General features: G+C 43.9%; 1 protein-coding gene across 1 annotated transcript in view; it reads right to left on the bottom strand.

Moving 5' to 3' along the window:
• Window positions 1-26,672, bottom strand: part of ADAMTS3 (ADAM metallopeptidase with thrombospondin type 1 motif 3) — a 58,265-nt gene extending 31,593 nt beyond the window's left edge. The window contains exons 1-4 of the mRNA XM_066318469.1: window positions 26,562-26,672; window positions 26,014-26,041; window positions 19,500-19,900; window positions 6,223-6,379 (exon numbers count right to left, since the gene is read on the bottom strand). Coding sequence (XP_066174566.1) covers window positions 6,223-6,379; window positions 19,500-19,900; window positions 26,014-26,041; window positions 26,562-26,672 — 697 coding nt within the window. The remainder of the gene's footprint in view (window positions 1-6,222; window positions 6,380-19,499; window positions 19,901-26,013; window positions 26,042-26,561) is intronic.
• Between the last annotated feature and the right edge of the window lie 1,001 nt (window positions 26,673-27,673).

Below are 27,673 nucleotides of genomic sequence, written 5' to 3'. Positions count from 1 at the left end.
GAGGAAACGCATCGAAACTCCTCAGGCCCAGACGTTATTTTGATGCTCAAGGGCAACCACAGACCCATCACTGACACTGATCTGACTTCTGTAAAATTAATAGAGTCACTACTACCTCTTACTTTAATAGCTCTAACAGATTTATTGTCAAGGAGAGAAAAGCACAACTACTATTCCTCCTGGAAATTGTGACTTTATGTTCTCTGAAGTTATTAGTGAGGAGAACTGGAAAGGCAGAGCATAGCTCTCCATTAAGAAAGCACAAAGTTCCTTGGATGGCCTTGCATCACATGTTTCTGTTTCCAAAAGAGACTAAAAATCTCAGTTTACACTGTGTTTAACCTTGTTGCAGTTGAAAAATTCTTATCTGAAAGATTTTAGGTATTATTAGGATTTTGCACAAGATGATCAGTGCATTTGGAAGTTTTTATTCTAATTTGCAATAACTAGGTGGTGTTGATTTATTATTTGATGTCTGTAGGATTATAGAACACAGTTACTTGGCAAGTCATTCAAACTTTCAAACTCTGTGATCCAGATTTTGCATTTATGGCTACAGGATAGTAGCTTCATACAAAAAGATAGCACTTGTTAATTAAGTGTGCATTTTCACACACACTCGCAACCCATGTCTTCCATGGAGGATGCCAGTGCCTGAATCCAGTTTTCTCCAGATATCTAGGTCCACTGTTAGGCATCCTACGCAAAGGAAAATCCTACCATTTCTAGCCACCTGATGGACAGAGCCTGTTGCCAGGAACAACAGGAAGGACAAACCTATTCTCTGCAGGCAAGTCACTAACTGCTGGGAGGCAGCAGCCTGCTTGTTACCTGGCTGGAGAGGTAAAATGCCAAAGGAGACACAAGGGCATGCCTCCTATGGATAGGTCCTCAAACTTTTCCAGGGAATGTTTAGAAATAGGCTCTGCCAATAAGGCTGCAAAAGAAGACACACCAAGAAAACGCTTCCTTTGGCTACTCATAAAGTCCAAGCCAGCTAAGCTCTTCACCCCTCCATGGGTTCTCTTCCCAAACCACATGGTATTTGATGGAATCCAACACAGATTTCCCACAGGTCAGCCTCTCCCTGTCACCACGCATGAGAAATCAGCTTTGCTGAGACATCAGTTCCTTCCTTTCCAACTCTAACTGCAGACTCAGACTTGTGTGACTTTTAATAACCTTCAGAACTCTAATTATCTGGCTGATCATGTCCCATGTTGTTGGAATACTCAAAAAAATGATTAGGCAAAGTATTCTGGAAAAAACAAAAAACCTGTTTTCTTAGCAAACAACAGCTGGGTCATGCTGTTACTCTGCAGTGTTTTACTATTGCATTTTGGAAAGATTTATGCACTTGTGTAACCCAGAAATGGATCTGAAGAAACTCAGTTCACTGGGAGAAATGTGAAGTATGAGGCTGATGTTCTCATGTTAGTAATTTCCATCCGCATTCCTGTCAGCTCCAGCTGCCCAATTCTCTGTCATCCCACATACAACAAACCAGATAACTTATCATTTACTTACTGTCTACACCATGTTTTGAAGGGATAAAGGGAAGGGTGTAGTGAGCTCTGGGATCTTGGTGTAATACATGGGGCACAGCAAGAATTACTGCACAGCAACCCCCCATGGACCCCACCAAAAGCAGGAGCATGGCATCCAAATTGCTCATTCAAAACACACCAGATGCATTTTCCTCTGTCATAAATCATGGATGCCAAAATCTCATCCAGGTATTTTCAAAGATATAAATGAATTAAATTGCCCTCAGTTTGGATTCTTATGCTGTTTCTAGAATCTTCCTATAAATTTACTGAGCATCAAACTCATTAAAAAACAGGTGTCTCACAGTGGGGAAAAATGCTAAAGCTGCAGAAAATTCAGGAGGAGAAAGTCCAGCAAGACTTTATGGTATGGAAATTACTCTATTAACGTTGTGAAACAAACTGCAGTGTTTTAGTTCCTTTTCCCATCAAAAGCCTGCTGTAGAACACAGACGGATTAAACAAGGCTCTTTGCTCCCACTGAGAGTCTCTCGGTGCTCTCATTTTGGTCCTAAATTTGTAGGATGTGCATGTGAAACACATGAACAAGCCTCAGCCCCTGCAAGCCGTGGGAGGATTCATTTCCTCTGGCTCCTGACCTCTAATTCACATAAACTCCCCCTGATAATGCAGCCCTCCCGATTCTCATTCCCATATTCTCAGAGAATGCCAACCTGGTACATCTGTCTTGGTCCATAAAAAGCACTTGTAACTATCTCATGTGCACCTTTCTGATCAAACTCAGGAGCAGAAATAAGCCACTTCACATGTTAGCAAGGGACCTCAGTACTACATGAACCAGCCAAGGGTGATCCTCAGCTTGGCATGTCTCTACCAGATTACTCTGAGAATGCCATCTATAAATCCAACAAACTCCTTCACAAACAGGCTGCTTACACAATATTTAAAAAATTAAAAATATTTTAAAACCTCTCCTGTCTGTTAGCACTACTGCTTACTGAGAGTTTTCTTCTTCCTGTGCAATTTGGGGGCACAGGGAGCTTTTATTGGAAACAGTATGAGTCTTGGAATGGCCACAAACTAAATGTACCGACCTATCTCCATTTTTTCAATTTTCCCTTCATACAGATTTCTCTCTGTGTTTTACTACTCTGGCGCTGGGCGCCTGCAGTTGGAATGAAGCCTTTATTCCTGGTTTTATTTAAAAATCATTTTCCTTTGTTATTGCCAAGAATAGAAGACGACTTAAGCAGATGGATGTTCCTGCTCTCATCATCAGGCACAACCTCCCCGACATAGACAGAGCACAGTCACTTCACAGTACCTTCTGATCCACTCCTGCTCAAGCTTTTCTTTTCTTAAAAAAATTGTAAGCTTTTCCTCACTATAAAGTCTGTTTGCCTTTGCCTTCTATACATCCATCACTACTCCTTTTCTTTTATACCATACTGTGCTCCTCCTGTTCTATTTGATTACTTTAGCAAACTGTTACCTGAAAACAAACAAAAAAACCCAAACCCACAAATTATATTCAATGAAGAACTTCAGAGAATCCACTGAAGTTTCATTTTAAGAGAAGAAGCCTAACTAAAAGCAAAAGCTGCAGAAGCACTGAACAAAGAACAGGATGTCCTTAGATAATGCAGGTTATTGCCATCAATTCAAGTTATTGGTGGCCTTTCTCAGGGGACTGCCAGAGAGCTGGAGTGAGACTTTTGACCAGATATTAGGAAGAAATTCTACCCTGTGAGGGTTGTGAGGCCCTGGCAGAGGCCGCCCAAAGGAGCTGCCTCATCTCTGGAAGCATCCAAGGCCAGGTTGGATGGGCCTTGAAGCAAGCAGGGAATAGTGGAAGGTGTCCCTGCCCATGGCAGGGGGTGGAGAAAGATGATCCCTAAGGTCCCTTCCAATCCAGACCATGCTGGGATTCTGTGATTATACAAGAATGTCCATACTGAACAGAGGATGTTACACATCATGCTGTAATGAGTCTACACAGAAATCATTTCCATCTTCCCCATTGTTCTGACAATGCACAAACATGTGTGGTGGGCTGTGCAGCTCAAAAATATGCTCTACCAGGACACGGGTCATGAGAAATTCTGCTGAGAAAGAGTTCAGACACCCTCTGGCATGACAGTGTCCCTGAGAACCACTAATGTGCCTGGGGAAGTGCAAAGCGAGGTGTCCCAAGCAGGCAATAGTCTTCCCATTCTTCTATCTTCTATTCCAGGGTTTCATTCCCAAGCAACCAGGACCACTTCCCAAATAATTTCTTCCTCCTACATGTTTCCCACCTGGGACAAAGACACTTGACGCCAGTGCCATGGCAACCCCATCAGACACACAAGCACTTTGGCTCTTAGGGGAAAATGAAAATTCTGAAAGGAAGCTAGGAGATAAAGGCCCCTACTCCTTGTTTCCCACTGTTAGGAAGTAATTACAAAAATACTTTCATCTCAAGTGCTTGCTGGGTGAATTGGTTGTAATTTAAAAAAATACTATGGTGCAAAGAGAAGATTGAAATAGGAAAGCTCCGAGTACATTACCATGCTGTGTAACCGCTAAGCTCAGGGTTGGTTGTCATCATTCCACCATACAAAAGTGCAAAGAAAAAATGATGAATGAACGAACAGGAGGAAGGATAAATTCAATACTCAGTTATCAGCTCGAGCAGCACATGATTCAAACCCTGCCTCACCATCCCACTGATGTCAGTTTGAGTGTTCCCATTGATTCCGTTGGACTTGGATCAGCCTTTTATGTTTCTGAAACATGGTTTCTGTTCTATTTTACCACACTCCTGAGCCAAATTCAGTAGGACTTGCACAGAAGTTCTCCTAGGTGCAAATTTGATTGTAAATTCTACAGGTTCTTTGCCTGTTTCTTCTGTATCTCGAGCGCTTTCAAGGAATAAGGTTAATGATCACACATTTCAGTGATGCTTCTCAGCTGATTAACAAGGAACAGCTTCTTTTCATCCCACCCAGACACAGTAATATCATTGTTATACCTCCAAAACCTCCCAAACTCAGACTTGTCCTGAGAGCATTTCCTTCCATTCCTGAGTAAAAAGCTATTTTGGTGAGAAAATCATAAGGATTTATTTAAATCATGTTTTAACATGACAGCCTCATACACTGTTCTATTTTTTCCAGCCCTGTCTGCACAGCTCATTAGCTCTCTGTCCCTCAGACCTTTCACTCCCAATATGGAGACTTTGTCTTTGTTTCTTTTTGCCTTTAAGGACAAGTATTTTTTGATTTAGGAGACATTACTTGGGAGTAACACAATATGAATGCTGACTACCTGTAGTACTCAACCCAAATGAGAAGCACAGATGTTCAGTGCCTTTAGGATCAAGACTTAAATGACTGGGGAAGTTGAGCTTACAAATGTCATGCCAGGGCAATCTGACATGGAAAAGCTGTCAGGAGACTGCCATGGGTATTTACACCCAGGGAGACCTCTAGACACCATCCTGCTCTGTGATATGATTCCCAGACCAGACCTAATCAGACGCTCAGCCCAGATGCGTAAAAACAAATGTCCAGTGTCACATCCCACTACATTTAAATGTTTTTTCAATAGCTGGGATTTCCCATGGGAGGCCTTGCCTTCTACCACACAGAAGATGAAGAGCTTCCTTTGTTCAGGGGAAATAACCTGACCTCAGCACTTCAAACCAGCAAACGCCCTGTCCAATGGACATCACAAGGACCAAGTAGGATTTGGGGTTAATAAAATGATTTTAACACTTGTTGGTCAAGATGTACTGCTTCCTTGCACTGCCTCACCTAGCAGAAGAAACTTCAGATTCCAAGGAATACAGTCAAACAAGATCCTTTGAATCAGCAGACAGATTACACATGACACACAAACAGTCAATCCTACCAACAGCCTGTCAAAATATGGAAACTTATCTACATTTTCCTGATATCACTGAGTGAGAGCAGAGGCATTTTCTAAGCATAAAAGATATAAAACTACAGTTCCCTGGTATCAAAACAAACCCCAAATATTCAGGTCCATTTATATGCAAGAAATCCTACTCACACCAAAATTACTAAAAAGCCAGAGGTATAAAAACGGCAATAATTAATAAGGAAATCCCTCAAGGTGCCTAAACTGGGTGTGCACACACATAAAGAAAAATTCCCCACAGGACTGGGGCAGAATATCCAATCTGATTTCTCGAGTGCCTCATGTAAGGCTTCTAAAGAAACCAGTCCCTACACAAAGCAAATTATGAAAACAATACATGCAAATTGTCACCGTCATTCCCTAAAGAGGCTGTCCAGGGCCATGGATACCATAGATGGAAATCAGCACAGGATGCTGCTTCAGGGTGGGCAGGCTGAACCCATGCTATCCAGCAGCTTTGTGTAACATTAAAAGACACACAAGCAAGTGGATTAAACTACATGACAACAATTATTCTCAGACATGGTAATTATTCTCAGATGGACCAACCACACTATCTTCAAGGCAGAGGGGAATTCTTGGATGTGACAAAATATATCCGATCAACACAATTGCCTTCAGACTGCTTTCATTGCGACCAGCAGAAGGAGGAAAACAATAAAATAGCACAATTTCACTGTTACTCAGAAAGAGACAGGACCCAAACTTTAAACAGGAGTTGTACTGCCTCTTTCAAAAGCTTCCATAGGCTGGAGTCACCTGGAATAGCAACACTCATGGGGTACTGTACCTTCTGTGTGGACATCAGGGAGCATGTCAGTGGGATGCTGTGCTACCGCCGACCGCCTGTACACCATGTGGATTCTTCCCTTCTCCTCTTCCATTTGCTTTCCCCTTTCCAAAGGCTCAATGAAGTATTCATCCTCATCAGTTCTGATCATTCCAGCCTGGTGAGGAAGAGAAGAAACACGTCCATACGTAATTTTAGAGCCTAAAGATCCAGCCTGAGAACCTAAGAACAAATACTGAGAGGGACGAAGCATAAAATTCTTGAAATACTACTGTAACCCAAACATTTCTTTTTACCCCCCAAAATTTCACCAAGAAAAAAGCTTGAAGTTTTCCAAATGAATGGAGATGAAGGGGCAGAAGCAGGCTATGTATTTTCAAGTGAATCCTCCCTGTAAACTGTAGTGCCAACCCAGTGCTTCCTTGCCCACAAGATGGAGAGATGTCTAGGGAGGTGCTCAGAGCACGTATTTTTTCAATGCTCCCTTGGAGGAAAGGCTGTGATGGATTTTCAAGAATAAAGTATGTAGTGGAATTTTTTTTTTCCACAAAAGCACACTGATGGAGCAATCCAGGAAAGCAGTCTCCAATCTTGGAATGCTATTAATTTTACTACTTTTTTCTTTTAAATTAATGACATTCAACATTTCCATCCACTGAAGGAGGTAGGTTGGAATCTGTGCTACTGCAGAGTTCTCCAGAGCTGTCCTCAGGATTCTGTGAAAAAGGGAAGACAACAAGACCACCAAAATCCAAAAGCAGCCTTTGGGGCATAGTGGCTGGAATAAACTTGCCTGTTCCCAGCACCATCTCAGCCCTGAGCCCCAGGGAAGTGGATTAACTCCTTGGCTTTCCTACAGACTTGCTTTTCCCAGGGGAGAATCCAGAAGAAACTTGCCCAAAGTCCCATCAGAACCCCATCTGCATCTACCTTGCTCCCCAGTATCTGTCTAAATTACTTCTGAGCATTAATTCCTTTCATTCCTGCAGTTCTTCCTGTCCCTCTCAATCCAGAAGAAATGGTGTGGAGCAAACAGAGGGAATTCTATGGAGTTAGAAAGATGCAATAGCAAGTGCTGCTGGAGTTCATAATAAAAGATAAGAGAGAGCAAGGCCAAACCCAGTCTGACCCAGGCAGCCCATCTAGGAGGGCTTCCCAGAGGACACCAAACCTCATATCCTTTACTGGACCATCCATGGATGAAGCAAAATCTGGAAAATACATTTTTATTTTTTTAAATGTAAAAGATGCAGACGAGAATAAGGGAATAAGAAACAATATAAAGCCTTGAGAAAATAACCTACTAGGGCAGGTTAAACTAAGGAATCACTTCCTGAGCCAAAATCAACAGCATTTAAGGGAGAACATGATTCCCTATAAATATGTATGGGGCGTTTGGAGGGAAAGAGGAAAGAACCCTCCATTCAGGGAGCACAACGAAGAGCTGTGAAGTGTCCATTAAAAGGCCACATTTACCTTCAGTATTAAACATTATGGGTGGGATTTCCAAAAGTATTTTAGGAAGTCAAATAACCTATTTTCTTGCGGTTTGCAGTATGGGTGGGGCAGTTAATTCCCAGGTGAGCTTTGGAAAGGCCACCCTCAAAATGTCAGGAAGTCTGTTCAGCAGTTACACTGATGGCCATTATCATGTTCTTTTAAAACTGATCACAAGAATGGGAAAGGATTCGGGTTGTTAAATCCATACTACCATCCCATGGTACCATCCCTACCAACACAAGGAGGCCAGAGGATCTCACCTTCTCTCACCTTCTGTTCCCATTCTCCATCCCAAACTCCGCTGGTATCTGTATTGTGAACACTTTGTGTTTTTTTAAGACACAGAATCTCTCAAAAAGAATATAATCCTATAAGCTGTGTTTTTAAACTGTCCTCAGTGCCTTTGTACTACAAAGAAATAGTTTTTCAAACACTGTTGTGACACCCTGGGGAACTGAGGTGTTAATTAGCAGCTAATTTTTCCTAAACCAGCTCTGAACAGTGAGAGAATAGATCTGTAAAGTGGCTTTAAGCAAATCAGTAACACAGTATGGGAATTCAAGATGCACAGAGCTTCCCTGCATCTCTCCGCATGAAAATCTTCATTTGTAGTTCAGACATCCTTAGTCTGCCTCAGGATCTGCACATCCCTCTGCCAAACAGAGTAATTTGGAAACACCACGTGCTGGTCTTCACTGGGAAGAGTTGAAATAAGGGAGATATAAGCTTAAAAATTTGATACTTAACATCACATTCAAGGCTCTACATTAATCTCCAAACAGAGCAGGCTGTCAGTAAGTGGAAGCAGATTAATAAGCAGGTTGGAGCTTGCTAAGCAGCAGGAGGCTGCATGAAGTGGTCATCCTTAGTAAGAAACAAGCAAGAAAAGTATCAGGAATAAACATAGGGATCTAAGAACGCCAAAATCCCCTTCCCCTCTGGCAGGTTGTTCCAACTTGTGACCCTTCAGTCACACACAGGTGTGTGACCATGGAGTCCACAACTCTGGAGTAACAAAGCCACACTGGTGTTGGACTCTATCTAGAAGAGAAGCATGAGAAGATCACAGCTCTCATCAGAGTGAAGCTAGCTTGTGTGGAAGAGCCAGGCAGTTACTTTCCAATCCAAAGACACTGAAGGATTCAGTGGGAAAAGGGAGAACTACCTGTGTCCTGTTTTATGGGAGAGACTGTGCTAAGGAGGATAAACCTGTTCAGGACGATGAACCTGCCTGCTTCAAAGAACAAGATCAAGTCCAACACTTGCACCAACACAGGAAAACAGGTGTGATCAGTACATCAAGAATTTCAAAGCCTGGAGATTTCTCCAATTGTTTTTTCTTCCCCTTTCCATTCTTAAAAACATGTGGTGGGGCAGATGAAGCCTTTATTTGACCAAGAGAAGCCAAGTATCCTTCATTCTCATGAAGACCAACAGAGGTTTGGTCTATCCAATAAAGAGAGACTCTGCCATGGTCCGGTTTCAGCTCCCACCTGCATTTCCTACAAGCATCCAAAATGGACTCCTCTTGTTTCCCACACAGAATCATGGAATCATGGACTGGTTTGGGTTAGCAGGGACTCTAAAGAACAACTTGTTCTATCCCCTGCCATGGGCAGAGACACCTTCCACTAGCCCAGTTTGCTCCAAGCTCTGTCCAACCTGACCTCAAACACTTCCAGGGATGGGGGAGCCACAGCTCCTCTGGGCAGCCTGTGCCAGGGCCTCACCACCCTCACAGGGAACAATTTTTTCCTAATACCTCATACAAGTCTTTCGTCCTTCAGCTTAAGGCCATTGAAACTAAATTTCCATTCTATGGAAACTAAATGAATCAAGCACCCCTCACACATGAAAAATTAAATGCACAAATACATATCTGGAATATATGAGAACTACCCCAAGTGTCAGAATCAGAATACTTGGATTAATTCTCACTTTGGGCCGCCCATTGATCATTCAGCTTGTAGATTTCTTGTAAGAAATCTCTTACAAGGCTCTCCACATGCGGGAAGTTCAGTTCAGGAAGTTCCTTCCTGCTGAAATCATCCCACATGGTTTCAGCAGGAATCATCCTTGATTTCTCCATCCAGTCCAATGTTTGGACTGCAGCAAAGGACTCAGCAGTCAAACCAACACAAGACTCTGCCTTCCAGAAAATACTTTCTTCTCATCATTCTATTGATGGAATTGGAAAACGTTTCCAGGCTCTACCCCCTACTCTTTATCCCTCCTTTTTTCCCCGTTGGACAATCACAGGTGGGTGACAGCTCTATCCTGCCTCTACCTAAATAGAAGCCTTATTGAAAAGCATCAAGAGCTCTGTGTTCCCTCAATTTAATATCCAACCCCGGCCGAGCAGACACTGCCTCCTGCCAAGACAAACACCTGGGACCTGGAATGAGGAGGGGGCAGGTTCTGGAGACAGCCCTCCAGTCTAAACTTCTTAAGGAGTTGATAGAAACATGCTTTTATAAAAGAGGTGCTGCCTCGTCTGAAAACACCAATTCAGCCTCAAAACACTGCTACCTTTCACCCTCTCTGTTGGCTTAAGGTGGGTTCAGTTTGGTGACTGTGCAAAACCTGCGTCACACCTACCTGCTGCTCCCCTTTCCAATCCAAAGGCAAAAAGCTTTTGGAGTTGCACTGAACACTGGTTGATTTATTGGAAGAAAAAATAAAAGCAAAGAAGTATGCTTTGCCTGAAGCACATTTCCCTTTGCTGGCCTCCCCCAAAACTCAGCCACAGTGGGTGGACGCTGATTCTAAGTTTGTGTAGCTCCAGCATTATTCCTTCAGTTCCTTGGGTGGATATTATTTCCCATGCCACAGGGGTTCCACATTTTGGCAAGAATCAACGATTCTCTGGGTTTCTTTTCAAAAAGCCTCTCTAGAAACTTCTCAAGTTGTTGAGTTTGCCCATGATGCCACTCTTTGGTTTATGCCAGTGCCTCACCACCCTCACAGGGTAGAATTCCTTCCCAACATCCCATCAAACCTGCCCTCTGTCAGTTGAAGGCAATCCCCCTTGTCCTGTCACACTCCAGGCTCTCATCCCAAGTCCCACCAGGCTCATGCACTCTGACAGGTCCCTCTGGCAAGAAAAGGGAAAGGCATCCAAATAGACATACTTCCCTCCTTTCACATCTTCTGCATGTTAAAGTATTTATGGCCTCGACATACTTGGCATATAAAAAAATACTACACATTAGAGGAATGCTGAAAAAAAGTAATATTGCAGCCCTGTGCACATTTTGGAGAAACAGATGTTACTGATCCAGTTGCCGGGTGCCTACAGAGTAGGTTTGCAGATGGAATTCCACCTCCTCCATGGATGGGCCTCCAGTCTCCATGGAGGTGTCTGGGCTTTGGGAAAACACCACAGTCTAGGGGTAAAACATCCCCATTAAAAACCCTCCAGCCCCAGCATCCTTGGAGTGATTCCCAGAGGAGCAAGCAGAAATTCCACAGCTCATTTTCCTTCTCTGGAAGATCAGTGTGATATAAAATCCATGTTTTATCCTGGGCATGCATCTCAGAATTAAAGCAAGAGCTCCTGTATCATTTTGGGCTCCATCCTTGAACGGTGTTGAACACAGGCAGCACAGAGAGTTGAGGTTATTTTCTTACTAAGTGCATGTCCAAAGTGAGATGGCATTTACTTAGTAACATTAAACCCATTTTTAAATCATATGAAAGATTCAAAAAGAACACACTGCTCGAGTCTCACAGCCACCTGAATTATTAACCCAGCACCAGTTTGTAAGCAATCATTAATACCACATTTTTAAATCAAAACAAAAATCTTCTGATGCTACCAAGAGAAGTCTTAATTGTTCAGAAGATCCAGAAACATGATGAAAACATAGGAATGTTTAATATTCTCTTCCAAACCATGGACAATACTTAGACGGCTCTTAGACAAGCTCCTACTAAAATACTGGAAATCATCTAACCAGAGGAATTGAAGTCTTTAAACATATTAATTGATACCACTTTAAGGAGCAAAAGGCATTTTGAAGAGCCATCAAATTAACCAAGATCCTGTTGGATTTGCACAGAAGGAAAGAAAATGTCAACATTAACTGGGTCACTGCACTGGACTGGAATTAAGTTTTTTAGTCTCCTCTATAAACATCCATAAAATTCCTTTATGCTGAAATTTCTCATGCTTGGTTTTGATCCAAATGCTGGGTTTTCTTTTTCCCCCTTTCAGAAAATTGAAGAAAACTCAATGGAAGCCCTTAAGAGTTATACGAAAGCACAGAGAAAAAACAAACTTTGATTTTATGTGGAAAAATATGTCTCTATTTTTCGTTCTTGGAAAACTTACTGGGATTCATTTTAACAGCAAACTGCCAAATAGAGCTGGCAGGCCAAATGCTTTGTCCTTAAAGAAGGAACAGTGGGTTTAAAATATCAGTTGCTGAAGAGTGAAAAGTATGCATGGAACATGCTCAGGGCAGTCAAGGACCTCCCCAGTCCCAGTGAATCTCTCTAGAAATATTTTCTGAGCACAAGTTTTGTCTTTGTGTCAGTTACAACAGGTCTTTGCTAGGAACTATTTCATGGAGAAATGGTACAGGAGACGGCAAAGGTTGCCAGTTCTGCAGTAAACGTGGTGTTTTCCCAGATCCAGAAGTCATGCGATGACACCAGTCATATATTCCTCTAAAATGTGGAAAGGAAAACAGAAAGTGAGGACATCTGATAGCCTTCAGAGAAGGGGAAATGAGACCTTCAAGTGCTGAATACTCCAAAAGTATAAAGTGAATAAAATAATGCCAAAATATGAAGATCTCATGATCTGGATGTCAGCAGCACCATTTCTACTGTGGCACACAAAAGAAATACTGATTTATCTGGTGCCTGTACACAACAGTCAAGAAGGATGCTGCAGCATCATCACTCTTCCAAGGTAACAGAAAACTCAGTCCAAACTATGCATGAGCAAGAGTCATCTCCTCAGAAAGAAGTCAGAAGAGGACAGAAAACTGATGCAGCTGCCTCTGAATGGAAATATTCTGTGGATCAAAAGCTAGGAAGCACCAAAGCTAGTAATATTTCCATCAAACTCATTGTTTTAAATTGGTCCTACATCCTTGCACAAAGAAAAAAAAACCAAAAAAAAACTATGGTAAAACCCCTCAAAGGAAAAGGAGAAGTGGTCTTGCACCTTTGGTCCCATATAAAACAAGAAAGTCAAACGACAAAGGGATTTTTATGAGGTAGGGAAGCTGATTTGTTGTTGCATGGTTGTAATTTATTAAAGTTCTCAGCCAAGCAGCAGAAGCACTCAATGAAAACTAAGTATCTATTTAAAACAGAAGTGAAAGCAAAGATTGTTTTAATGGAACATTAAAAAGTGCTGCACTTTATCCATCACTTCAAGAAGATTCTGATGAAACACAGGGGCCAGGAATGGAACCAACTGACTCTCCTTCCCATGAGTCTTTCACAGAATGGGCTGGGAGCATGTTTAGAGCTGCAGCATGACCCTGCGAGAAAACTAAAAACAGAAAAGAGCAGACAAACCCTATTTCTCAATGACCTTGCACAGTATTTTCTCTCCAGTCCTGCTTTCTGCCCCTTTGCAAACATCAGACCATGTGCCTTGCAGGCTAAGTTCCAGATCCAAGTACGTACAACACTGAATAAACATGGAACATCAAAAAAGCCATTGCTGAATACGGCTTCTGTACCTCCACCCTACTAAATGCAGTTACAAATTCAGCACCTATGAAGTCCACCATCAATGAGAACTTTGAGAGAAGCTACAAGGATTGAATTTTGATAACATTGACTATTTCAGTATCTGTTTACTTTCTTTTCCTGAGACACACGCTTTCCCACGCGTGACACGTGGAGGCAGGACATGAATGAGGAATGAGAGCCCAATTCACGCACTCTGGGTGTATTATCGAGAGTCCACACAAGTTATACAATCTGGGATTTATTATTTAAACCATAAAAAAGGGCTGTATTTAGTAATTTAAATAAGCTTATGCTATTTTACAAACTGTAAGCTGTGAGCCTCCAGGAATCAAGAAAATTTAAGAAGCATCTGCTGTTTTGGAAACAGAGGAAAAATCCAGAAAGGAAATTCTTTGCCCAAGTGCCCTAAAAGCAGTGTTTTGTGAAAATGCATCACCAGGACTACAAGGTATGATTAAGTAACAGCTACAAGAGACATATCCAGAGCAGCACCCAACCACCAGCCCTTTGTTCCAGACTATTTTTTACCACATACTGATCTGTAACAGCAGTTTCAGCCCCTAACTATACTGCTTAAAAGGGAGGGATTACATATAAACCCGTACAGAATGATTTTTCAACATCAGAAATAAACTATAAATAAAAGTCTGAAGTTGTGGCAATCAAAGTGGAGACTTTTCATAAAAAGTCTCCAGGCAGACTCTCTCCAGCTCCCTAGAGGATGGTCTTCTCACCTCACCTCGCCTCACCCACACTAGACTGTCAGGTTTCTTAATTTACCTTCAAAAATTGTCTCCAATATAAAGACAGGAAAAAAGAGACTAATAACAGCCTTAGTCTTCTGAGCACTGTATTTTTCACTCGTGGCTACATACCACATGCACATTTTGCCCAGCCTGGGGTAGTTGTTAAGTCCAATAGCTCTGGGCTATTCCTGCTGATTATTACAGAGAGGCTTCAGAGGGAAGTCCTCCTTTTCTAAAAGGCACCTTAGATGACATCACAGGTCATTCAGATGCATCTGCTGAGATGAACTCACTGCATCTCTCCTCAGCTTGGAGGGTGAGGAATTCTGCAGAATGGTCAGAACACATGGGACTGATTTTCCTTTCATCCTTGCTTTCAATTATCTGATAACCTGCTCCTCAACAGAGGATAGACACAAACAGTACAACTTTAATTTCAGTTACCGAGAGCTGCCTACAGACACTTCTATGAGCCAAAAGGAGCTAAACTATCCCTACCTTTTTGAACAGATATAGCTCAAAGTTGCATTTATAGTGCCCAAAGCCTCATTTTCCATGTCCAGAGCTCCATTTTAATGATCCAATGAATCCTTAGGGCCCAAGACACATCTCAAGTGTTCAATCCCTCATACATAGGGTTTAAATCATAGTTTGACACCTAAGAACCTCATTTTTGGGTCACAAAGACTAATTTCTGGAGTTTGAAAGTTTGACTCTAAGATTAAAATCCTTATTTTTAGGGTACAAACCCTCACAAGTTCCAAACATCCCTTCTGAGGTCTAAAGGCTCATATTAAAGGGCCAAAGCATAATTTTTAAGGCCCAAAGTCTGTGTTTGAAGGCAGGCAGCAGAGAGAGGAGGAGACATAACGGCTTGGAAACAAAGCAAAATTATGATTAGACCAAATCTGGCCCTATTAGAAGAAATTATAAAAACAAACAAGAATAAATAACTGAAGCTTGAGCAACCATCTGCATAAACTTTGATTATAATCCATGAAATAAGGATGAAGTGCTCATTTGCTCTGAGTGATAATTTCAGGGAGAAGCAAACCAGACATATAAAAGAATGTCTAGATTTTATAATTTTACACTGTATTGACACTTGACTTCCATCCCCATCGACTCCCTTCTCAATCAATGCTCCTCCCTTCTGCGTTTTACTCAAGAAGTCCCAAGTCCTGAATAAGGGAATGCATTTTCCCAAGTTTCTGGAGTCTCTAAACTTTGAGAAATCCTCTTTATTATGGATCACTGCAGCTGAGGAGTCTGCATTAGCTTGTGGGAGATGCTGCACAGTGGAGAGGTGACAGGGATGGAGTCCAGCTGCAACCCATCACACCCAGTTCATCATGCTGCCAAGCACAGTGAAATGCCAGTGGTAAGAGCAGGAACAGCAGGTCATGGGAGTTCATGGCAAGGAGGGAATTACTGTAGGAAGAGCACAGTAGGGCAGGGGAGCAGGAATATCGTTAAATCAGTTAAACCAGCCTGAGACATTGCTGCCATCTGCCCAGAGTGGCACACAGCCAGAGCCACTTCCATCTCCTCTGGGTTTGTTCCGCTTTTCCTTGTGGTTTGCCCTCACAAAAAGTCCTGGATGACCCTCGACCACATCCCCCAGCTTGGACTGGAAGAAACCTCCAGGCCCAAGGAGACAGTCCCAATCCCAAACTCAGCAAGAGTATCCCATGTTTCCAAGTTTCTGCAACCAGATGCTCTGCAGCAATTCAAGTGTTTGTCTTCAAAATGCTATTCCAATACACTGGGATAAAACACCATTGGCTCCTAGAAAGATATTTCTCCATTTAGGAACTCTGTCTTGCCAGTTTAGGGGAAATCATTCTGAAATAGTACATTAGAACCAAGACAGGAACAAGAAATAAGCCTTAATATTTCAGTCCTGATGAAACAATGGTAATGAAAAAGTATTTGAAACAAATCAAAATGCCCTGAAACTCCTTGGATCCCATACACCCCAACTCCTACAGATTTTTAAAGCTTTTCCTGAAACAAGTTTAAAGCCTGTGCAATTATCTCTAGTCTGAGATACTCCAGCCTGTATTTCCACAAGATTTGCCAAAGCTGTGAGCATGCACAGACATGTTTCTTCACACTCCATATCCTTGGAAAAACGAATGATAATAAGCAAGTGAGAAATAATCTGTAACAAATGGCAGATCTAAGCACGATTGGGTATTTTTTCTATTCTTGACGGTTGGTCTGTCTTCCAGGATTTCCCTGGTTTGGCAGCTGAACACTACAAGGCAGGCAGATTCCTGAGCATCTTCCACTTGCAAGCAGCTATACTTCAAATGACCATATGCTGCCCTGGGCTTGAAGGCCATGGAATTTCAGTAAACAAAAATACTCCATTTCCAACAAACAAAAAAGAAGTCACATTTTACTTCGAATCTGAAGTCAAAGATTAAAGGTTACTGTACTGGGCCCAGCCTTTTCATTTGAAAGAAGCAAGGTTAATGCTCTAGGAGAAACAGAAACCAGCACTGCCACTCAGTATTGCACAGATGTGACCATAAACCAGACCCCAGCTCAAACACAGAGACACACATCTACAGGAACTTGGTTCAGAGTGGAAGTACAAGCTAAAGGTGTCACACACCAACATCTGTTCGGAGTTTGTTACAAGGGCAGGAAGCTAACCGAGAAACTGAGATGGTTTTCTATACAATAATGGGTAGAAAGTGTTTTGAGCCACTACTTCTAAATGTTAGGCTTGCTGCCTTCTCTCTATTTACAATATATACCATTTGTAGTGTTTTCTTGAGCCTGACAACTTCCACTCCTGAAGAATTCTGACAATACTGCTATTTTGACCAAACAACAGCAGAAATACACAGCAGAAACCCGTGGAAGCACCAGCGTTCTGACACACAGTGAAGAAGACAAGAGGCAGCTCCTCTGTGACTAATGTAGGGTTCTCCTGCCATGACAAGTGCAGGCACATGCATGTGGGTTTTTTAAATAAACAGGGTCATTTCCAAGGGAGATTAACCAGATCTGAAGACAGGAATTAGCAGAACTGATGGCAGACAGACAACTTCCACTGCAAAAGTAGATATGTAAACTATTTCAAAACAAAAGTGTTCAAGTACGTGGGGATTTAAATGGAAGTTCAGATTCAGGAAGAGTCTGTGGGCAAAATCTTACTTTACCAGTGCAAATGCCAATGATTCCACATATTTACTATCAAACAATCAAAACTTAGCACCAAATGCTCTTTTTCTCTTACCTATGATATCAACCCTTTTTGACAAGCTATACATTGTGCAAACTGCTACCCTGGTGATTCCCTTCACTTTCTCTCCAAGATTTCAGAACCTACCCTGGAGAGTGTCTAAATTCCTTTGAAGTCAAAAATAAATCTTTCCAGTATACACATGCCCCTAGAATTTCTCACTCTTGTTCCAGTTTCTGTTAAGCTGTATTATCTCACTCTTCATGTCTTTAGGATACACTGGGGATCAAATATTCTAACTGAGTTGAGAGACACATAGTAGAGCAACAGAGAGGCCAGAGATGGTAATTCCAAGTTCCTTTTGCTACCCTGGGAAATGCTGTGAGGAAAAAAAAAACCATAAAACAAATCTTCAGGATTATTTATTTCTTTTATACTCAATTGGTTAGAGCTCCAGAAGATGTTAAAACAGCAAAGGTTGAGATGAACAGAGAGACAAGAGTGGCCCAGAAGCATTCACCTGCTACTCCTCAAAGAAAAAGCCCATGTTCTCTGCTCCAGTCACCTAAACCATGGAAAGTACATGGGATGTTATGGGAAAAGAGGTTGATTAGGTTGTTCCAAGCACCATCTAACCTGGCCTTGAACATTCCCAGGGATGGGGCAGCCACAGCTTCTCTGGGCAATCTGTGCCAGCACCTCACCATCTTCAGCATAGAATTTCTTCCCAATATCACATCCAACCCTGTCCTCTGTCACTCTAAAGCCATTCCCCCTTCAGAAGTCCCCCTCTGGCTTCATTTACCTGAAAACACACCACAAGCAGCTTGCCAGCCACATGGCAATCTGTGACGGAGCTACACTCCTTAATCTAATTCCATTTAATCCAATTTCGTCTTCACATGCTGTCTCAACACAACAGCTTCATTCAGGCTTACTGCCAAAATCCAGCTGCCAGTCCCCGGGTGTCATTCATCAGAATGATTCTATTGGAAGCTACATCTAGCCAGGGAGAGGTCTGCTGGGCTTTGTAAACACAGTACACTGGCAATAGATTCTCCTAAAAAAACCACCAAAACCTCTCAAAAAACACCAAATTGACATTAGTTATCACCTCTGATGCAAACCACTACCAGTATTTCCTTTCTCTAAGCAAGGGAATTCAAGGAGTTTTGGTCTGAATGGGGATTTTGAGCCATTTTTGCAGTTGCACCCACAGTGGCTGCTGCTGCAGTGGGAGCTTTCCTAGCAGGGACTCATCTCAAAACGGAATCAAATCATGACCACGTGGCACCTATGGGAAGTGCGAAACCCACTTCCAAGAAAGGATGCTTGTTGCAGACTTGTTCGCATGATTCCTGCCCCAAACAGCAGGAGGGTAACCACGATATTAATCTCCCTGGATGTCGCAGGCGTGTTCCACCAGTGCTCCTGCACCTTATGGAGCACAAGGTGGGTATTGTTGGCTTCCACTGCTGTCTGAGTGAATCAAGGAATGGTGTGTGGGCTCCATATATGCCCAGCCTTTCATTCTGGCATTTGGGCATCTGCTCAACCACAGGGAAGCTTGCGTGTTCGCAGACAGATCAAAAACAAACTTGTTACAAATGCAAACCACTCAATTCTCATATGACACCTCCTGATGCAACAAAATTGCATCTAAGAGAACAAAAAGCATGCTCACTGTACAAATGAACCCTTTAAAATGTAATGCTGATATTCTTGGATAACAGTGCAGCCCATCATTTTGGTACCTGAGAAGCAAAGAAGGATGATTTGGACACCAAATTCTAAATTCAGTCAACAAAAGGTCACCTTTTAAGACAGAAAACATCTTCATTATTAACTTCCCTGTTTGTAACACCTCATGCAAATAAAAATGGAAATCAAACAACATGTAGCTTTGAGTTCTCTCTCGTACACCTGAGACATTAAGAACTTTCCTTATCAACCTCAGAGAAATTATCTCAAAGTAAAGCAGTAGGGCATTAATATTTCCTAAGGGATTTAAGAAATTAAGTTCCATAAATGACATCATTAGGGATGTGTGGTTAAAAGCAAGAAAAGCTGTGCATAGAGTGTAACATGAGGCTCAAATGCCACGAAACCAGCCTTACCAGCCCATCACAGTTGCTGATGGCCACGGCAGCTCCGGGGATGTCCGTGATGTCCCCCACGTAGGCACAGTTGGTCCACAGGGGCTCTCTCTTCCATAATCGCTCTGTACCACTTCCAGTCTGAGTTGTGTTACCACCATCGTTCCCAGTCTCCACAGAGTCTTCATACCACTCCACCACAGCCTCAGGAGCCACCAAACGAGTGTTGGGTCTCAGTCGGAGATGGAATTCCCTCCCGAAGGCAGTGACATTGAAGTACAGCTGTCTGGGGCTCTGGGACACCTCTCGCGTCCATCGCCGCTGGTGACTCGCTGAGAGGATGTTGGACACGTAACTTCCATCTGCGTTGGTGCTAATTGGAATCACTAACCCATATGGCCTCGGCCTGCTTTTTTGGAATTCTGCCAAGAAACACACCCAAAAACCAAACTAAAATAAGAACGAGAGCATGGAGTGAGCCCAAAGACTGAAGTACCGCTCTGCCTCACACCTCCCCTTCCAAAAATCCCTATTTAGGATTCTTGTTTGAGCTACTAACATGGGGAAATGTAAGGCACATATCACTGCTCCTCTTTCTGAGCTGGAAGGGCCCTTCAAGATCATCCAGTTCCAAACCACTTGCCATGGGGAGGGACACCACCCTCCACTATCCCAGGTTGCTCCAAGCCCTGTCCAACCTGGCCTTGAACACTTCCAGGGATGGGGCAGCCACAGCTTCTCTGGACAACCTGTGCCAGCGCCTCACCATCCTCACATGGAAGAATTTCTTCCTATCAATTGTTATTATAAAGATGATCTTCCCAAAACTCACAGAGGAAAGCCTGAAATGTTCACTGAATTTATCTGGGGAGTTTCCTGTGGGTTTCAGGCTTGCTCAAGAGCCCCAGGAGAGCCTTCTGAATTCCCCTGTAAGAAATGCCACACAGCTCTGCTGTACACCTGACACAGAACTTGCTCCTCCTGTGTCAGGACTTCCATCAAGCTTTTGAAAATGAAGTGCCAAGCTTGGTTATAAGTACAAGTTGCATACAGATTTCTCAGGAAATACAAATAGGGAAAAAATCCAGCAGATCACATGCTGCTGATAAATTAATCCATGTCAGCACTGGTAAAGGCAGTAACTTTTCCCTCTACAAATCCCTTTACCCACCAACTTGCTGTTGCCTTTCCTCTGAGTGACAGAGATCAAACACAACGAGAGAATCTAATTATTAAAAAACCCAATGCAGATCTGCACAAGTCTGACCCTAAATCTTGCACTTTAGTGCAGCTGAGAGAAGCCATAAACCCAGAAAAGCCACACTGTTGGTAATTCTGGAGAAGCTCAATGGCACAACGCTCAGCTAAGGCAACATGTCTTCAAGTAATTTCACACCACTGGAAAAAAAAAATCCATTCAAATCTTTTCAGTGAGACTTCTGTAATCTGGCAGCAATCAGGATATTCAGTGTCTTGACTTTCAGGCTGTAAGGGAAGGGCCAGGTCAAGCTGTAGGCCACAGTGGTGCTCTGAATGGGTCCAAGTCTAAGATTGTGTGTCTGACTATGTGGGAGTTAAAAAGACATTTTGCACAAAAATAGCTATTCCCTACTCTGTTCTTCCTGAGAGAGCTGGTGAAAGCAGTATCAGAGTGATATTACTGACGGTTTCATTTGAAAAGCTTCCAGATCGGATAGCTCTGATGTTAGTGCCAAGTGCCACTGAGAATTCCTCAAATAAATATACTTAATTAAGTGAGCTAAATTTCACCTGCTCCCAGTGTGGATCACACTTGATATGAGAATTAATAGAGGAAAAGCTCAGTAGTCAGTTCCTCTCTCCTGGTAGCAAGGGCTGCTGGTTTTAAGAGACTCATGCATTCATGCATTCAACAAGTAACTTCAGTAGGAAAGTGTTCCTAATGTCTTCACAGCACTGTTTTTAATTTTCTTTCAGGCAGTTACTGAGGAATCTGACAGAAAAACAATGTATGGTACTAGTAGGATGCACACATGTAAATCCTTGCACTATAAATATTTGACTATACAAATACTGTGTCCTAGGAATGTGAAAAGTAATTTCCAGGCCCATTGGTACCCCATATCCTACAGCCAGTAGCCACAGGGTGGGTTTCAGCAGCAGCTAACTCCACCTATTTTGCCACACACCCACAAGATCAAGTTCTAAAACTGGCATCCTAATTAGGTCATTATCCTTAGGATAATTCCCATTTTAAACACTGGGAATTCTGAGCCAAGATTGTTAATCAGTCTCCTTAGAGAAGACACCAATTTTAAACTCTAAAGTAATTTTTATTAATTAGACACCAGGCCATGCCCAGGAGACAGAGCTGCTAGGTTGTACATTCTAACTGGGTCAAAGAAAAAACATAGATCCTCACATTCCCGGTGCTTCAACACTGGGATTTAATTCCCAGGCTGACATTCCACCTTCTACCTCGCTGAGATTCCTCGTGGCTTGTTTTCTTTTTACTTTAAAGCAGGACATTCAGTGCCAGAGACCACAGTCTGGTGATCAAACTCTGTGCTCACCACACGACTGAGAAACTGCTCTGCACATCTTGCAGCAGAATTCCCACATTTCCACAGGCTGGGGGAAAAAAAAACCCAGCTATTTTGCTAATAGCAGCAGCCAGCTAGCCCCAAGAAGGTAGGAACAAAGGGTGGAAAATAAGAACTGTCAAGGTTTTTGAGTCAGCGAAAGCCTTTTCCAGAGTCTGTAAATGCTGAGCTAGAAGAGGAAATGCCTTTTGTTCAAAGCCAATTAAAATTAAATGGGATATGACTGAATCCCAAAGACATCTGAACTCCTCCGCTGATTTACATTACCCATTTTCCACAAACTGCATGCTCTGAGGAAATGCTATCCCAGCTGTAGGTGCTCCCTTTCCTAAGCTAAAATTTCAGAGTCGATCTGCTCTGCTAATTCAAAGCCGACAGTGCTGATCAGAGCAAGAGGAAAAGCACTTAACCACAAATTTTCTTCATATTTTTTTTTAATCTGGCCTTAAAAAGCTGCTCCAGTTGCACAATGTTTAGGTTGAAAGGAAGCACTTAAGAAGGAAGATCACATTCTTTCATTGTGTGCCAAAACATAATTAGCTGGAGAATGCCTCTGAAGAGAGCTGTCCGGGCTTTCTTTCCCCTCAAAAACTCATGAAACTGCAGAACTAACACCACGGGCTCACAAGAGCTGTCTGTGCACTGTACAACAGCTGTGGTCAATGGAGGTTTGAAAATCCTGAACTTCTTTTACCACCAACATTTGGAAAAACAGTACCTTTTATGCATAGGATTCTGCAAAACACAGTGATCAAAAATCATTCAGGTGGTTGTCTACAGCACAATGCCAAATGCTTAAACATCCACTTGAGAAGATTTCAAAGGCACAGTCTATGTGGAAATCACTGGCATCAGTGGAAAAGGAAGAATTTATCAAAGTTCAAATTATTTTTCTATGTCTAAACCAAACTACCCAAGAAAAGAAATGGGGGGGGACTCCTGATAACATCCCACCCACTTGGCCCCTGCATGGGGTTCTATTGCTGAGTCTCAGGCTATTCCATAAGGACACGACAGGATGACCAGCAATTGTCCAGAGCTTCCCCATTGAAAGGTGCGTTTGGATGTGACTCGAGTGTCAGGAAGTTCAGGTACCTCAACAAAAGGACTGGATCTAAGGTGAAATCTCCAGAGCATCACCATGGTATTTTCTGCCTGGAATTCATAAGCTGTGACACAACCAAACTGCTGGATAGCAGACATCCAGCTCTGCAGTGGAAGCATGGGAGAAAAAACAGCTACCTGCTCCTATAGGGATGAAGAGGACAACATTTCCATAAAGAAACTGCATTGTGTTCTGGGAGATCACGCTTCTGCTCCGCAGATAAGCACAATGGGATGAACCCAGAGCTTTTCTGGTGACTTAGCAAGGTGATGCTTATTAAGAGAAGATGGTGTGGAGACAAATGGACAAGCCCAGCAGGGGTTTTGTCACTGCCCTTTTCTGCTACATTGTTGGCTGGTGGCTTCAACAACCTGGGTCACTCCAGAACTACTATTTCCTCTTTGTTTGGCTGTCTTTAGGTGGCAGAAATGCCCAGAAAGAGAAGACTAGAAAAGGGGACAGATTTCTTGAGAATTTTCACTCAGCTCTGCACCTGAAAAGGGATGAGGCTGTGTGGGATCTGGACATTGTAAGCTGGATGAATGAAAGCAAGGGACTATAAGGAGAGAGGCTGATGTGGGACACCTCTCTGATGTCCTCATTCCTCTACTTCACTGCCACCTGTCCCAGGGATACAGACAGCTCAAGAAATGGTTGGTGTGGTGTTTTTTGCAGCCTCTGCACAGCTCCAGGTGTTTTGCAGGTGCTTCCTGCAGGCAGTGGGGCCCAGCACAATTGTGTCACAGGTTTTTCCAGAAGTGACACTGAGCAGGGACGGAGCTCTGCTGCGTGGGAGGTGAAGGTGCAGCACAGCATCAGCACCTTCAGGCTGAGTGACACAGAATGACTTTCTCCTGACAGCTCCCAGGCACTGCAGAACATTGTGCATGAGTGCAGGTAATTAAGTGTGCTGACTTGTTATCCCTGTACTGCAGTCTGTGATGATATTTAACAAAAATAAACCCCTAGGTGCTTTAATTTCCCTAGGTGACTTTTCAGGCTACAAGAAAAGATCAGCTGCTGACAGTAGCCTGCCCTGGGCCAACTCAAAATACGCACCACCAAGGCAAAGCGATAATTTGTGGGGACTCAGAAGTAGGACAGTGCATTTGCAAGCAATTCCAATGCAGGTTTTACCTCCAAGTCTTTACAGCTCTCAACTGAGTAAGCCATAGTTTGAAGCTGTGGCTGCCCCAACCCTGGAACGGAGCTGGGTTGGAAGGGGGTGGAGCAACCTAGGATAGTGAAAAGTGTCATTGGCATGACAGGGGGTTTGGAATGAGGTGATCATATATTTTAGGATTCTACAGTTCTGTACTTTTTGAGTCAGAATTTAGAGGATCAAATTCAGCCCCAAATGTTCCCGACAACAGCAGTGCCAGGGCTATGGAAGAAAGGAAGATGTTAAAAGACAAAAAGTTATTTTCCAGATTCAGGAATTTTGCCTGATGTACTGTGTAATTTAAAAGATACATTCCTATATAGCTTATGGTTTCTGAAATTCAAATACAATCCTTTTCTCTAGTCCATGGAAAGGACTAGAAATAAAATACAGGATCAACATACCTCTGGAAAAAGCCTCTGTTTGCCAATTAGCTCTACATGTACCTCACTGTCTTTGTTCCCATTATTCACTGATCTCAGTGGAAACCAATCTAAGCCCAGAAGTTCACAGCACCAGAACTGAAGTTGAGACACCACATCCAAAATTCACAGAAATGCCTGAAATTCTTTTCTGAACAAAAGCTGAACCAAAACCTCAGGGCTGGAGGTCCAGTGGCAGCTGGAAGCACAACTGCCTGGAGTCCATTTCCACTGTGGAAGAGCTCCAGAGAGCACTCGTGTGGGGGGACACACACTCCACACCAGGATGGTAAAAGACTCATTCCACACTGGGTAAGGGAAAGAGCACAGAATGACATTCCCTGGTACTAATGCCCTGGCAGTGCCAGCTTCCACATCCTTCCACTACAGAATCACAGAATGATTAGGTTGGAAGAGACCTTCAAGATCATCGAGTCCAACCCATGCCCTAACACCTCAACTAAACCATGGCACTGAGTGCCACATCCAGTCTTTCCATAAACACATCCAGGGATGGTGACTCCACCACCTCCCCAGGCAGACAATTCCAGTACTTTATCACTCTTTCTGTAAAAAACTTTTTCCTAATATCTAACTTATATTTCCCTTGGTGCAGCCTGAGACTGTGTCCTCTCGTTCTGTCACTTGCTGCCTGGAGAAAGAGACCAACCCCCAGCTGACTACAACCACCTTTCAGGAAGTTGTAGAGAGGTGCTTCCATCCTGTGGAGCACCCAATTACCAGTTACTCTAAATGAACACAGATCTCCTGTGTTCACAGGAAATGAAACACAGAAATTTAAACTGTGGGTTTATCCTCCCAATTAAAGGAAGCTTCCTGTCTTTGGGAAGAGTCCGAGAGGCTGAAGTCTCAGTAAGAAGCACCCCATGGGCACACAGAGGCACATTTCCCTTCAGCTCCCTCATGTGCCACTGACCCTGAACTCACTGCACAGCACTTTCTTACCCAGGTCTATCAGTTGACAAGGCAACAGTGACCAGCTACAGATTTTATAACTCTGATTGGTTTGTATTTCAGGAGGGAAGCACAGACACATAAAGATGCAAAACCGCAGCACAAGAGGGCATGCAAATTCAAGCCATGCCACATCACTGCAACTACAAATGCTTCTGGGTGGCAGTGGTGGGAGGTGCACAGGGAATTCTGGCCTGCATACAGATAATTTCTCCAGAAATAACTAGTCTTCGAGCTAACTTCTTTTATTTCTGTTTTGATAGCAGGAATAACAGCTAAAAAGACTTACCTATTTGGTTCTGCTGTTCTTTACCAGCCTGCAGAAGAGAAAAGAAACACATGCACAAAGTTGTTAGTGTAATTACTATGCAATGGGGGATGGCAGAAGGCTGAAAAATCACTTGGTCTGTGCTGCACTATTTTATGTGTTTCTACATTTGGTTTCCAGGGATGGCGTTCTTCCTTAACTGAATAAACAGCTGTTCCCACCATTATACTAACGGAGTCCATAGTAAGTTTAACATAAATAGAGCTGCTAAGCAATCCTGATTCTGAATGACCCGTTCTATACTTTTTGGCACATGTCACAGTGTAAGTTCGGGGACCAAAACGGGGATTTAACAGCAGGAAAGTGATGAGCTCCAAGAAACACGGGTGCTGGGGCAGAGAGGAAGCATTGCTTTTTATCTAGGCTAGAGAATGGGAAAGCCAACTGGACCACAGTGACTGCAGGGACAGTGGCAGTTGTCCCATGTCATGGTCATCTCACTGCCGGCTTGGTACTTGCTCTTGCCAGGGTTAGGGGACCTAGAGGCATAGGATCCAGAGGGAAGGGACCCACGGGCTGCCGCTGCGGGATGCAGCCCGGGCCGGGGATGCCGTGTCGTTGCAGGCTGCTTGGATGCAGCGGTCTGCAGCACAGCAGAGGGCGGAGAGCCCTCCGATCATCTCAGCCTCTCGTCGCCGCGGGCCGGTACTGCCCGCAGACCCCGAGGCAGCGTGGGGAAGAGGGAAGAGCCCGCGGGACAGCGGCGGGAAGGGGAGGGCAGGGTCCCCGCGCCCCCTCCGTCCCTCACTCACCTGCCGGCCGGGCGCAGCGCGGGCCCCCAGGAGCGCGGCTGCCACTAGCCAGAGGGGCAGGAGCACCATCCCGAGCCGGCCGCCCGCTCCCCGGCCCCGGCCGCGCTCCGCCCGCTCCCTCCTCCTGCCGCTGCCTTCCCTGCCTCCGGCGGCGGCTCCCGGGGCCGGGGCCGGCTGGGCGGGCGGAGAGGCGCCGGGTCCCCCGCGCCGCCTGTTGCTGCGCGCCCGCCGCGACCCGCGGCGCTGATAAACCCGCGGCAGCTCCGCCTCCGGCCCAGCCGGCGCTCCACGTCAGGCACGGCCCGGCCCGCCGGGGACCCGCCGGGGAACCCGCCCGGCTCCGCGCACAGACACACCGAGGCACAGATCTTGTCTATCGCCGTGCTCCCGCTGCATCCTCGGGGCACCCCGCCCTTGCGCCTGAAATCCTCCGACAACTTTCCTGCCCATCCATCTATCCCACTCACCACCATCACTGCCTGCATCACACCCTGGCAGGGGCTCCCAGAGCAGCTCCTCACCCCTGGACCATATCCTCAAGCTTTCATATTTCCCATTGACCCAAGGCAGACTGCAGCGGCTACAGTCTTAAAATGCCAGAATGGTTGAAGTTGGAAGGGACCTTAAAGCTTGTCTCATGCCACACCCCTGCCATGGGGGGCCACTGAACTGGGTTGCTTCAAGTCCCATCCAACCTTGCCTTGAACACTTCCAGGGATGGGGCAGCCACAGCTTCCCTGTGCAATCTGTGCCAGGGCCTCACTGTTCTCAGGGTAAAAAAACTTCTTCCCTATATCTAACCTAAACTGATGCTCATTTGGTTTAAAACCATCACCCCATGTCCTATCTCAATAGTTCCCAAGGTCCCA

The sequence above is a fragment of the Sylvia atricapilla genome, chromosome 4 (genome assembly GCF_009819655.1).
Source record: "Sylvia atricapilla isolate bSylAtr1 chromosome 4, bSylAtr1.pri, whole genome shotgun sequence".
NCBI lineage: Eukaryota > Metazoa > Chordata > Aves > Passeriformes > Sylviidae > Sylvia > Sylvia atricapilla.
Note: the sequence above shows the minus strand (reverse complement) of the source record. Positions and strands in the feature narration are given on the sequence as shown.